The 14,985-nt window shown below is 42.5% G+C and overlaps 1 protein-coding gene across 1 annotated transcript in view; it reads left to right on the top strand.

Moving 5' to 3' along the window:
* The first annotated feature begins 1,088 nt into the window (after positions 1–1,088).
* LOC134438088 (phosphatidylinositol 4,5-bisphosphate 5-phosphatase A) overlaps positions 1,089–14,985 on the top strand; it is a 34,436-nt gene continuing 20,539 nt past the window's right edge. The window contains exons 1-5 of the mRNA XM_063187674.1: positions 1,089–1,123; positions 7,733–7,884; positions 8,626–9,436; positions 11,718–11,825; positions 13,020–13,128. Of these exons, the coding sequence (XP_063043744.1) occupies positions 1,089–1,123; positions 7,733–7,884; positions 8,626–9,436; positions 11,718–11,825; positions 13,020–13,128 (1,215 nt within the window). The remainder of the gene's footprint in view (positions 1,124–7,732; positions 7,885–8,625; positions 9,437–11,717; positions 11,826–13,019; positions 13,129–14,985) is intronic.

A 14,985-nucleotide genomic window follows, 5' to 3' on the forward strand; every position in this document is an offset into this window, starting at 1 on the left:
TCAAAGTATTCATTATGACTGGATTTTTTTTTTTTTTCATATATGAAAAGGGAGATCTTCTCCATGGTCCGCCATTTTGAATTTCCAAAAATAGCAGTTTTAGCTGCAAAAATGACTGTACTTGGGCCATACTATAAAATATTACTAATTACTTAGTAAACTTTCATGAAAAGATACAATTTGGCCTTAGACAACACATTTTCAATGAGCAGCATAGTTGCAGTACCTTTTTTGACCATTTCCTGCAGTGTCCCTTTAAGTAACAGATTAAGACATAGTCATTCAAATGTTGGTGACAGTGAAGTTATAAAATAGGCTATGCATTAAGGGGTTAAGGAGATGGGCTTTAGATCAGAGGGTCGCAGGTTCAAATCCCACCCGAACCCTTCACTCCATATCTCACTCCTTGGCTCAGGTGCCCTTGAGCAAGGCATCTAACCTCACACTTCTCCAGGGACTGTTACCAAAACCATGTACTTACAAAAAACTGCAAGTTTCTTTGACAAAAAGCGTCAGCTAAGTTTGATGTAATGTAATACAGTATAATGTACTGGTCCAATACAGCCATTTCGTTCCTACTCCAAGGAACTTCCTCAGTGTCTGGTGGATGTAAACAGTGTTTCGCCAATTCCAGAAGCCTTCAGCATTCTGCGTGTGTCTGACCCACGGCACATGTTTATAGTCTAACCTTATTATAAATGCGGTATAACTGAATTGGCAAGCTCAGTATGCCCACAACACCTCAACCTCACTCTCACCTTGCTCTGCTGTAGAGGTAAGCCTTGAATATGACACCATCAGTGTGGTAGAAAGATTACAGTGCAACAGGATTTTTGTCAAATTTAATATGAGCATTCATTTTTAGTATTCTCTATGTGTCCAAGGGGACACCACTTGTTTATGCCAATGTCAATATCAATGCCATTTTTTTTATAAACCAACTTTAAACACAACTTATTAATGTCATATAATTAAATTAAACTCAGCTTATTCCTCACCCCACTCTGCTGTGCAAGGTAGCAGTAAGCAAGGTTACCCTTGGAGAAGAGGAAAGGCACAATCAGTATGTGGTATGACGTGATACCGAAATGACGTACGTTCTTGGTAGGGTGTGCACATCAAAGTGAGTTTTTGCAGGTGCCAGACAATAGCGTTAGGAAGGGAAAAGTGGTATCATAGGTCTGCAGATGACCAATTGCGCTCCGAAAGAAATAAACTATATCTAATTAAAACAGGCAACATTTCGATCATACTTGATCTTTGTCAGGCATATGAGATATATGACACTTACCTGTAAATGACCAAAACACAATCACTTCCACCTCTGCACAGAGGTCAGGGGTCACACATCATAATGATGAGGAAGAGAGGGAGGAAGAAAGAGGTAGCAAGAGATAGAGGGAAAGGAGATGGAAGGGTGGGGAGGAAGACGGAGAGGAAGAGGAGGAGTGGGGGAAGAGGAGGAGAAGAAACAGGAGCAGCAAGAGGAAGAGGAGGAAAGGAATGAAGAAGAGGAGGAGGAAGAGGAGAGCAGGGATGGAAGGTAGAAAGAGGAGGAAGAGAGGGCAGAGAAGTGAAGGAGAGGTAGGAAGATCAGGAGAGGGAGGAAGAGGGGGACGAGGAAGAAGAGAAGGACAAGGAGGAAGAGAGGAATGAAGAGGAAGAGGAGAGTTGGGGGAGAGAGGAGGAGGACAGTTTAGGGATGAGGAGTGGAGGGAGGGGAAGAGGAGTGTTAAGAAGAAGAAGAGGAGGAGGAGGAGGAGGAGTGTGAGGGGTCTGTTGGGATGGGTGCAAAAAAAGGTGTTGCTTGGCAACAGAAAAAAGTAGATCAGGACAGGGGAGGGGAGGGAGGGCACACGTTTTGTCTCCTGTCGGGGGAGAGAGAGAAAGTTGATCTGGGCTGATAGCCGGTGGCATTGTGATGATGTCAGCAGTGACACTCAGAGAGGAGAGCAGGACAAGCTCACAGAGGAGAAGAGAGGAGGGGTGAGGACAGGAGAGGAGTCGGAGGGGAGAGGGGAGGAGGCCAGGACAACCTTGCAGAGGAGACAAGAGGAGAGGAGCAGAGAACAGAGGAATGGAGAGCAGAAGGGAAGACAGGAGAGGAGAACAAACGTGCTGGGTAGAGGAGAGGAGAACAGAGGAGAGGACAGGAGAGGAGAGGAGAATGAAGAGGTGAGAAGAGGAGTCCAGGACACGTTTGCACATTAGACAAGACAACAGAACAGAGGACAGAGGAGATGAGAGCGGAGAGAGGTGAGGAGAGCTGAGCTGAGGAGAAGGAAGGAAGAAGAGGGAGGAGACCAAGACAAGACAAGCCAGTGCAGAGGAGAGGAGAGGTGAGGGGAGATCAGAGACTGCTCTGGCCCCTGGCCAAACTGTCCCGCCCTCTCTGTCACTCTTTCCATTTCGCTCTTTTTCTCTGTCCCTCTCTCCTTCCCATCTTTCTCTACAGCCCTCCCTCTCTCCAACTCCCATCCTCTCTCCAACTCTCTGTTCTCTGTTATTAATACCCCCCTAGTCCTCTTTATGCCCATCTCCATCCTTCCCTCCCTCTCCCATCTCCCCACACCCTTATCCTTCTCATTCAAAGAACACGGTGGGTCTCTACTGCTGTGACTTGTGGAAGGCGAGGGACACAGGGCAGGCAGGCAGGGAGGAGAGGTAGGGGGCAGAGGAGAGGAACTAGGAACACCGGGAGGCAGAGAGGAGAGGCAGACTTGGGAGAAAATCCAAATCCTTGGAAGAGGAAATCCAGACAGAGGAGGCAGAGAGGAGGCAGTCAGAGATGCAGGGAGCCAAGGAACACAGGCAGGGAGGCAGGGAGGCAGGGAGGCAGGGAGGCAGGGAGGAGGGGCAGGGAGGGAGAGAGGCAAGGAACACAGCCAGGGGGACAGGGAGGGGAGACAGGCAGGGAGGTAGTGAGGAGAGGCAGAGCAGAAAGGCAGAAAGGCTGGGAACACAGGCAGAGGGGCAGAGAGGATAGTCAAGCAAGGGATGAGAGATGAGAGGGGGGCTCACTGAACTGAAGAACAAACGAACGAGCTCCAGCCACCCTATAATGAGCTGAGACAGTGAAGCCCTGCAACTGCTGCCTAGTCTGAAGAGTAACCCTTGACTTGAAAGTAATGTCACAAGTCTGTGCTATAAACATTATGGCAATGCCATAATTGTGATGAATTGTCATTAAGTATCATTTGGCTATACAGTATGACAAGTTGACATTGTTGCTGGGCAGGCTCCTTAAAAAGGTGTAAACCGTTCAAACGGATTGTCTTGAAATGGAGCTTTTCACTCACCCAAAAAAGCTTCTAAATTTAATCCATTACATAATTCCTGCACTTTCATGGTGGTAGTTTGCCTTGTCTTGCAATGCAATGCAGCAACCAATACAGCACATGGAGAGGCAGTGTGGGATGCAGCGTCTATAGCTCAAGGACACCGCAACCTACAGGCCACACAGGAGTTGGAGCGGAGCCAATGACCCCTCCATAGCTAGACAGCTTCATTACCTATCCCTTTATCCATCGTCGCCCCAGAATTTACGCCGCTAAAACAGAAAACAATGTGAAAGTGGCTAAAAATATCTCATGTGTGGAATGTCCTGGAATCTTAAGCCCTTTGTGCAGAGCCTATGTTATAACCTTACCCTCACCAAAAATGTAATGACCAAGTCTTAATCTGTTAATTAAGGCTCCTGGTAATGTCATAGCAATGTTGTAATATAATTGAGTTGTTTCAGCATTTAATGAACGCACACATCTGCACACATATGCATAAGCTACATACACGTAATACACATTGCACTAGTCAGACATAGTATGGCACACATTTGTAGTGTATACATTCAAATATTTGCAGGCTTTCCCCCAACACTTCATAGTTAAGACAACAAACACCTACCACCTTGACCAGGTCCCTTGAAAAGATACAGATTTTGGATTGTGAATGTAATTTCTGTTACGTTAAGTTTTGAAGTATATATAAGCTTTATATTTAAGCTATTTATTTGATTAACAAATGTTCTGCGAGAAACACTGATTCACTTGCAGGGAAAAACATTGTTTTGTTGCTTATACTTTGTATTGAAACACTGCATTAATGACTGTGGTACATGTTTGTGATAGATGTATGTGCTATGTTCTGTTTATAATTTAAATACGTATATATATATATATATATATTTATATATATATATATATATATATATATATATATATATATATATATATATATATATATATATATATATATATGGGTGATTCTACGTTTCCAGTGTGCTTTTGGCAAACGCAAAATGTAAATTATCAGTATTTTTTTTTAAATAAATGACGTAGATGTTTACATAGTGTACATATAGGCAGCAAAAAACATTTTTTTTACAAAACATTGTTTATGAGGGAAAAAAGTATATGTCTACGTAGTGCAACAATTAATTTTTCAAAAAATCCAAGCGGTCACAATGTTGCTCTATTCATTGATTATTTATTTACGTTGATAAAGCAATTTGCTGAAAATATGTCCTTTGGTGTGACGTTAAGAAATAAATATATTAACCCTTTGAGGAGTACCATCACAAATATGTGGTTAGAATTTTGCCCAAATTTTGAGTTCTCATTATGATGTCATAATGTCTTCGCGAGATTTTTAACAGACATCTATAGGAGCTATAGAGTGTTCCAATAAAATTCTAGAAGAACCTCAAGAAATTCCTTACTCCTCAAAGGGTTAAGTAATGTAGAATTGGCTTGATGGAGTTTTATGAACATTGTTACACTCTTTATATTTATTGCAATTTTTTAAAGTCTTAATTTAATGAGAAATTACCATTTAAGTATTTTTTTTCCCATTAGATGTGAGATTATTAGAAACCTTCGAGGAAAAACAGGGATATCTTTCTTTTAAATGTTCAAAATTGTCCGAATTTATACTAACTTTTCAGGGACGATAATTTGTTCTTCTCTAATGCAAAATTCAGTGTTTATCAAGCATATTGTTTAGCTCAAACAAATATTTGAGCGTTTAAAACATGTCACACCGTAGGACATTCATGTCACGCTAAAGGACAGAAATGCAAAACTGAGCCAGAAACAAATATATCAACATTATTATTTTGTCTTTTTATCATAATATAATGTTGTAGTCAATATGGACCTACACTTTACACCTATAAGTCTTTGAATCGTCGATTATCAGCCTACCGTAACTCTTAATGACAGCCATGCGGTCATTGAATGTAACCTGCAGAGCTCATAATACACATACTGAAGGGTGACCTTGGCATGACCATCACACTTTTGTAGGTATGCTATGACTGTCACACCATTGAACCTGTAGTGTGTAGTGGCCAGTGCCTGTTTGGTATCTCAAGCTGGACAGCACATTTATGCTGTATATTGAGCTCTCCACAGCATACTTTATTCATCTATACTCCTCTATATACTCTCTCACTGATCTTTCCTTCACTGTTACCGTTTTATGGTTTCAAAGCACCATTAATGACATTTTATGTCATTAGACAGTATCTAAAATCAACAGCAAATATTCATCAACAATGCATCAAAGTATAAATTCCAAAGGCCAATAAAGGAATAAGTAATTTGAATACACAATATTTTTCTAGTCAAACAACAAAACAAAAAAAATATGTACTACCAGTTGTTTTAAAAGCTATTTCTCAAATATCTAGTCCATTGGTGTGACCTGTTTGTCCTTTGGTGTGATACTCCAAAGTGTCACACCATAGGACTTTTACCATCACACCATAGGACTTTTACCATCACACCATAGGACTTTTGAGCTTTTGAGTTAATTTAAAGCCATGTCGTTGCCAACTGAAATACAATTTCACCTTTAGTAAGATGCATTTTCATACATCTACATAAGAAAAAAATGTGAAAAATATACACTATTGTCAAAATGTATTTTATGGCTGTCACACCAAAGGACTTCAAAACTAATACATCTTGTGGTAGCAAAACATAATTGATTGACCTAAGAACTCTGAGAGAAAAATCTAAAATCCACCCTTGCCATTGGCTTCTTAAGGGTCTAAAGTCACAATTTATGTACCGCTGGAGCTTCAACAATAGATAATTATCCACAGAATTAACCAAAAAAACGATGTCACACCACAGTGTTTATATTCAGTATATTCACAATATTCAGTGTTTATCAAAAATATTGTTAAGTTCAAACAAATATTTGAGCATTTAAAAAATGTCACACCGTAGGACATTCATGTCACGCTAAAGGACAGAAATGCAAAACTGAGCCAGAAACAAATGTATCAACATGATTATGTTGTCTTTTGATCATAATGTAATGTTGTAGTCAATATGGACCTACACTTTGCACTTATAAGTCATAGCTTATCAGCCTATCTTAACACTTAATGACAACCATGAGGTCATTAAATGTAACTTGCAGAGCTCATAAGACTCCTACTGAAGTGTGACCTTGGCATGACCATCCCACCTCACCCTCTTTGTAGGTATGCTATGACTGTCACACCATTGAACCTGTAGTGTGTAGTGGCCAGTGCCTGTTTGGTATCTGAAGCTGGGAAGTACATTTATGCTATATATTGAGCTCTCCGCAGCATACTTTATTCATCTATACTTCTCTATACTCTCTCACTCATCTTTCCTTCACTGTTACCATTATATTCTATGGTATCAAAGCACCATTAATGACATTTTATATCCTTTGACAGTATCTAAAATCAACAGCAAATATTCATCAACAATGCATCACAGTATAAATTCTAATGGCCAATAAAGGAATAAGTAATTTGAATACACAATATGTAGGCTATCTAGTCAAACAACAAAACAAACAAAAAATGTACTATCAGTTGTTTTAAAAGCTATTTCACAGATATCTAGTCCTTTGGTGTGACCTGTTTGTCCTTTGGTGTGATACTCCAAAGTGTCTTACCTTTTACTTTTACCATCACACCATAGGACTTTTGAGCTTTTGAGTTAATTTAAAGCCATGTCGTTGCCAAATGAAATACAATTTCACCTTTAGTAAGATGCATTTGCATACATAAACCTAAGAAAAAAATATAAAAATATACAGTATTGTCAAAATGTATTTTATGGCTGTCACACCAAAGGACTACAAAACGAATACATCTTGTGGTAGCAAAACGTAATTGATTGATTGAAGAACTCTGAGAGAAAAAACTAAAATCCACCCTTGCTATTGGCTTTTTAAGGGTCTGAAGTCACAATTTAAGAACAGCTGGAGCTTCAACAATAGAAAATTGTCCACAGAATTACCCAAAAATGTGATGTCACACCACAGGATATTGTTTTCTGTGACAAAGTTTCATAAGTCCATATGGTCTAAGAAAAATTGGAAAAAAATTAAACATGGCCACTTTCCAAAATAGACACCTTGAAAAACATGCCAGGATTGTTTAGAGAAATGACTGAGCTTTGATTATGTATTTAAAAATGTTATAACATTTAGAACCAGGCTTGTGACAGTCACACCATAGGACAAATGTGGCATTTGACTCAAAATTAAGTATACTTATTTAAACTCTGGTTTTATTACACATTACGTTTTCACAACATGGACACTAGTTTGATCATTTAAAACATTGACAATTTCGAAAGCATGAATTTACTTAATTTTAAGAGCCTGTGACAGCAAAATGTTCACGTCACGTCATCTACCCATATACTAGAAAAAAAAACATTGTGTGTCTCTGTTGTTGCAGGCTGATGGATCCAATGCAGCAGCCCCGGAGCTGCTCCCTGTCCAAGAGACTGTCCGACCCCTTCGGCATCACCATGTCTCCCATCTCCAGCCTCTCCGGCCTGCCCCTTCCTCCCAGCGCCTGCCCGCCACCTCTCCCAAGGACACCACACGGTAAAAGCACCAGTGTTAATATACTGTAACCTCTGTGAGTTGCAGTCTGATCTGCGGTCCTATATGGCCCTCCAATGGTGGTGCTGAAAAAATGTGGCCCTTTGCTTAAGCCTGTTGTAACTCTTAAAGGTGCGCTGTGTAAGATGGTGGCGCAGGGTGTCCTGAGTGGGTATTGCAACTATGCAGCTCATTGTAATTGTGCTGCCTATTGCCAGATTTTATGTTATGTTCACATAACATTTGGTCTCATTCAAAAATAGTGTTAATTACTCTTTGGTCAGTAAGTTTTACTATTTGTAACAGTTAATTCTACTCATTATAGTGTACATATACATGTAGAGTTGAAATGACTCAAGTCACCAGCAGAATTTTGCACTGACTTTCTGACTGCACTGGCAAAGTAATTTGTTTTTTTGTTACTGCTTACCTCACATTAAAGGTTGCAGGGTTAATAATAATTGACAACATTTTGAGCACATATGGTCCCACTCGATTTTAATGTTGAACCCTTTGCATTGAACAAGTGTTTACGTGTTGAATTAACAAAGCCATGCATGCTCAAAAATAGTATCTAATAATTGTTAAACACAAGCAGGTAATTGGAGTGCTTCTGGGTCTTCACCTTTTTTCCTTTAATAATTGTTAATTTAACACTCAAAGAGTTGAATTTAACACTAAATTGAGTGGGATATATGCTCAGAACAGTGTTGAATTAACCTAGACAATTTCACCGCTTACCAGCAGCACCAGCAGCAGCCATGGCAGGTGGTGTCCGGGCCCTCCATCTCTCCCCTGGAGCCCCAGAGCTTGCGTCAGAGTTTGCGGATGTGGAGCCCTCCGCCGCCCTACCGCCCCCTCTGAGCATCAGCAGACCCAGGCCCACAGCCCTGGGCATGGGCATGGGGTCATCATCCTCAGCCAAGGCCCTGAAGAACCCAGAGTCCATCCCCAGGCCCAAGCCCTCTGTGCCCCCTGTGACGGCCGGGTCTCTGGGGTCGCTGGGGTCACTGAGCACCTCGCTGGGCCACCACCACCACCACCACACCAGCACACCACCGGAGTTCCCCCAGCCCCTCTGCCCTCCGACGTCCCGCAGCCCGCAGGCAAACAGGAGCCCCCAGTCAAACAGGAGCCCCCAGCAGCAGCAACGTCAGCAGATCATCTCATCATCGCCATCATCATCCTCGTCCCCATCCTCGCAGGCACTCATCCCTCCCCCAGGCAACACCGCCATCTTCCCACACCTCTCGTCATCCTCCTTGTCATCCTCCTCCTCCTCCTCCTCCTCATCATCATCTCATCATCAGCCTGGAGTGTCTCCTCCCCCGATCCGTGGGGGCTCTCACCCCAACCTGAACACCCTGGCTGGCATCAGCCCTCCCAGCCATCGGAGCGCCCAGTCCAGACACAGCCCCTCGTCAGCATCGTACCTCAGCAGCGGCTCCCACCAACTCAGGGCCAGTCCTGAGCCACAGGCGACAACTGGCCTCTCGGAGGGCGGGAGGGGGAAGGCTGAGAAGACCGATGGAATTACTGAGCTGGATGATTTCAGGTGAGTGCTTGTTTTTATTTTGTTTTTATTTGACTTATCTAACCAGGAAGGACCCATTGATGTAAAAAGAAATCTCGTCAGGTTGAGCTTCAGGTGATCATGTCCTCCATATCAAAGGAGTTTAGTTAGTTGTGAGGGTGCGGTGGCTCAGTGGGATAAGATGGGACAGTAAGCGGTAAGGATGTCAGACTTGTAGCCTAAAGGTTGTCGGCTTGACTTCCGACCTGCCAGATTGGTGGGGGGAGTAGTTAACCAGTGCTCTCCCCCATCCTTCTCCATGACTGAGGTACCCTGTTTATGGTACCGTCCCACCACACTGCTCACTTGGGGCACCATTTGGGTTGCCCTCTTGCATGGGTGAGGCATATATGCAATTTCTTTATGTACAACCAGCACTGTGTGCTGTGGAGCGCTGTGTCACAATGGCAATGGCAGTTTCCCAGACTACACCAGGGACCTAGGTTTGATTTCAACGTGAGGTCACTCATTACCCGATGTTCAAGGCTCTGCACAAATGGGTTCATGAAGAAATTAAACATTGTAAAGTGCCAAAGAGAAATACAGTTGCATGCAACTAAATTTCTTTTGACTAAGATCAACTGGATGAATAAGACTGTCTTCCTGCTGGTCTCCTACTGCCACACAGCCTCTCAGATGTCCATTCGCACACATTTGTTTCCCAACCAGGGGTACGTGTACCACTAGGGTACGTGATCACACCTCGGGGGGTACGTGGAGAAATGCAATTACAACTAGAAATGCACACAGAGATTGTAGACCTCCACCAAGGAAACTGTTTGTTAGAACATTTGACTATGTTACACCCTGTTTTTTTCCCCAGGTCTTTCTGCCTTGTTTTTGTGAATGTCAAAATTCGCCCTATACCGCAATGGTGAAGAATGTTTTTAAAAAGTCCAGGATCATGATCCGGATCACCACCAAAATTTGTCATTTCCAACAACTCCAAAATGTAATCAAAATCCGTTCCTATCTTATTATCCTGCTGTCAGACAGACAAACAGACAGACAAACAAACCAACGTGACCGAAAACTCCTCTGAGGTAGCAAATACATGGATTGGGATAGAAGAACAGATATAGAGCGTGAGTGGGGTGGGGGCGGGGTGGGGAGGGGAATACTCATCTGACAAATAGGCTCATCAGGAAAAAAATGGTTGGGAAACACTGATTTACACGACACTGCTGTTGCTATGGTTTTCACAGAAGAACAGCTTATACTGAAACATCTTGCAACTGTTTGTTAAAGTATCTTGATACTAGATCAAATGAGATGTTACAAATTTGCAATTAGTTTACCGGCAATCAAAGTTGACAATTCTTACCCTGGTCCTGACCATCCCATAATACTACCATTTCATTTTTACCGTAGTGGAGCCAATCCTTTGGCGGAAGTCCGGAGGATGGCTCGTGAGGCTAGACAATTCTGCCATGTGAACAGAGCATACACAGAACAATGGAATTAGGATTGCCCTCAGACTAACAAAGAAAATCAAAAACTCAGTTCAGAATAGATAGAAAGACACCAGGCTCCCGAGTGCATAAACAAGAGTAATACTGTATAACAATTTGGACATGCTGATATTAAACTTGTGTCTGACTTGGCCCTGGTTTCCAAGAAGTCACTTCTATAAGATGACACAATGGAAATACTTTCTGAACGGTTTCAAATAAATCTCTCTCAGGAGACAATACTCTGTATATGAATAACAGGTGCATGTAAGGCCTTAGTTGCCTCTGCTCTGCAAGACATAGTGGAGGGAAACTTCTAAGAAACAATATTTTCATTTGCTTGGGCCTGACCCTACTGCTGCTGTTTACATTCTTTCTCCTGCTCCTCTCATCCAAATGCACACATCTCTCCGTGTTTATATGTGCACGAGCGTCACACAGGCAACAGACTGGAGACAGAATTTGTGTTTGTGTTCCTGGAAGTCTTCCCAGACACACTTCTCTCACTTGCCGCTCATCTCTCTGCCAATCTGGCTCCACACTACGATACAGTGTGCTATCAAAGCTGTGTATATGTGCTGGCCCCTGTCGTACTGTTTACATCTGCAAATGCTGTTATCCACCCAGCTGTGTGCAAATACAAGCCCCTAATACCAATAATAGGTTTCTCATTTCGGGTTGATTTTGTGTTTTTGTTGGTAAAAAACCTGCGCCTCTCTGAGCTCTGTTATTCTTGTCCGTCACTATGTCTAAGTGTTTGTGTACGCTTCCACTCAGCCGTACTCATAACAGTTTCTCCCATCTATCCACAGGGTCCACATCGTCACATGGAATGTCGGATCAGCTGTGCCTCCTGATGACATCACGTCCCTGTTTGAGCCAAATCTGAGAAGCCGGGCTGCGGACATGTTTGTCGTAGGGTGAGTGTTTTTTTGTGTGTGTGTGTGTGTGTGTGTGTGTGTGTGTGTGTGTGTGTGTGTGTGTGTGTGTGTGTGTGTGTGTGTGTGTGTGTGTGTGTGTGTCTGTGTCTGTGTGTGTGGTGGGGGGGCATGGCTGGCTGCACCATGGCCAATCTGTCCGCCTTTTGCATTTGCCTCGCAGGGCTGTATCAAGATATTTGGGGGCCCTAGGCAAAGAGGGACTAAAGGCCCTTCCTCATTCCTCTTATCTTCAAACTATTGGGGAGGGGCCACCTCAAGAGATTTTTCAATAGCAGCATCATTGCCTCTTTTGCGGTGATTGAATTTAGGGACGTGCTGCCACAGTCACAAAGTTGTCATTGCTGCCATTTAAATACAAATACATAATAACCAATCATTACCAGGGGGTCCTCCCTTTCAGCTGGGGGCCCTCGGCAATTTCCTACTTTGCCTGCCTGGTTGTGACACACCTGTCGACTCAATAGAACAGAACAGACGCCTGGTCCAGTTCTCTCCTCGCCACCTGCTGTATGATGTATTTGTCTAGTGACACCTGTTGGGTAGACTGCAAATAGCCATGCTGCTATCCTCTTGAATTAGACCCACATAGTTAATCTCTCAACAGGGAATTGAAGGAGAAAAAAGGCTAAATTAACAGGTGCAGGACAGGTACATTTGAAACAAGTTTTCAAACACGTTTTCATATTACATTACATTGCACTTAGCTGACACTTTCATTTATTCAAAGTGACTTACAGTTATTATTTTTCAGGGTATTGGTTACAGTCCCTGGAGCAATGTGAGGTTAGGTGCCTTGGATGGAGATGTAGGGAGAGGTCAGGGGGGATTCGAACCTACAACCCCTAGATTGAAAGACCAACTCTCTAACCACTAGGCCACAGCTGCCCCATATGTCTTATGTCTTCAAGTAGAAATAAAAAAAATATATCATTGACAGCCTTGTTTAATGATACCCTTGTGATGGACCCAGTAACACAAATCACCAGGCGAAGAACTGTATTGTTAATATCAAGAGTTTGAAGTGACGCCTTATATTTGAAACATATAACTAGATTGAATTAAAACATGCATGGAAAAGATCTGTGTACAGTATCTCCCACCCAGTATCACTTTAAGTAAAAAAGGAATATACTTTATATTAACTCTTTCCTTACTATGATGTTTCCTATAAAGGCTACAGGAAATGAACTCAATGATCAATAAGCGACTGAAAGACGCCCTCTTCACCGACCAGTGGAGCGATCTGTGCATGGAGACCCTCAGTCCCTTCGGCTACGTGCTAGTAAGTGAAGGGTTAACTGGTCTAATTGCATTTGCAAAATTGTCTCTTTCGTCTATGTGCTGGTAAACAAGAGCAGGGGTACAGACAAGGGGCTCTTTTAGGTCTATTAGTATGCATACCACTTCAAAAGTAAAAATCTGTTATCTTTCATGAGGTGCATGCAAGGGGGGATTTCTAACAGCACTCGTGCTGGTAAGTGAAGGGTTAACTGATCTTGTTCCTTTGCAGATTTCACTCTTTTGTGCATGTGCTGGTTAACGGACTTGGAGGGCAGAGGTGTTAAAAGTAGAAGTAAAAAATGTGCTACAGTTTCCTTCCAACACAGGTGACTTCACTGAGTAACTGCAGTTACTGTAGCTTATATCACCTGTCTTACAATCAGCTGATTCTGAGCTGTTTCGATCAAATATGTAGGTTTTTAGGATGTCTATCTACAGCAGTGGGTACAGTGAACTAACTGGTGTAAAAGCTATGCAATATCATAGTAATAATCATAGCATAGCATAACAATCATAGTAAAAATCTGTTATCTTTCACAAGACAGGGTTTCTAGGAGTGTCAGTGCTGGAATGTGAAGGGTTAACTCATCTAGTTGCTTAGCTGATTTCTGTCTCTCCCCCCCATGATAATGTTGTGTCTCACTGTGGACTCCCGGAGGACAGCAGTGCAGTTATCCCACATCCGTCAGCCCATGCTGGCGTCTGCACCCTCGCTAATTAGCCATGCTCAAGTGTTAATTTGCACAGCGCTGTTCTACTGGGAGAGAGAGAGAGAGAGAGAGAGAGAGAGAGAGAGAGAGAGAGAGAGAGAGAGAGAGAGAGAGAGATAAAGCCTCAATACGAGCCACACACACACCCCGGGCGTATTGAACGGAGGAGCGCACTGGAAAGACAGAGCGCACTGGAAAGACAGACAGAAAGGGAAAAGGGAAGGAAATATATATAGATATATTGAAAGAGGAGAAGAGAAGAGATGTAGGAACACAAGGCTTTCGTGTCCAAAATTCTTTCTCCATACTCTGCTCCCTCCCAATGCACACTGCCCACTCTGCTGTCTCTCCTGACAGGTCAGGGAGTCTGCTGAAAGAGTCTGTTATTGTAAAGACTGGCTGTGTCACACAGCATCAAGCACCCCTTGAACCTCTTCAAGTGCTCAGCATCAAGCACCCCTTGAAATCATCAACTCCTCATGATTTATGCATCATTAATTAATTATTGAGAGAAGATAAGGTAACACAGGGACTATGCAAGATAACATGCTACAGTAGGATAAGGTAACAGCTCAGAAAGGTCTTCATATTTCATACGCCATGGAACTGTTTGAATGAACTGAAGCCGTGATGGAAGCCAAGTAATTTAGCAACAAATTTAAATACAGCCAATAGTAAATGTTCACCAAAACCACAGGACAAACACCCCAGGTCCAGGCCCTCAGTTTATTTCACGGGCTAATGCATTAAAGGGGTATGCCACTATTTTGGGGCTTAAAGTGATACTGTCCCATTTTTGGAAATAATCTTATTTTACACCTCCCCTTGCGTTAAATAATAGGGTTTTACCGTTCTCTTGTACTTTCAACCGTTCTCGAGGTATGGCAGTGCAAGTTTTACCTCTATGCTAGCTGTTAACATTGAGTCCTATGAGACCAGCTCGCCGCTAACTGGTCTCATAGGACTCCATGTTAACTGTTAGCTTGGAGGTAAAATTTGCACTGCCATAACTAGAAAACGGTTGAAATTACAGGGGAACGGTAAAACCTTATTATTTAACTCAAGGGGAGGTGTAAAATAAGATTATTTCCAAAAATGAGACAGTATCACTTTAATACAGTTGGCATACCCCTTTAAAAACACCAATA

Source organism: Engraulis encrasicolus, chromosome 21 (genome assembly GCF_034702125.1).
Source record: "Engraulis encrasicolus isolate BLACKSEA-1 chromosome 21, IST_EnEncr_1.0, whole genome shotgun sequence".
Lineage (NCBI taxonomy): Eukaryota > Metazoa > Chordata > Actinopteri > Clupeiformes > Engraulidae > Engraulis > Engraulis encrasicolus.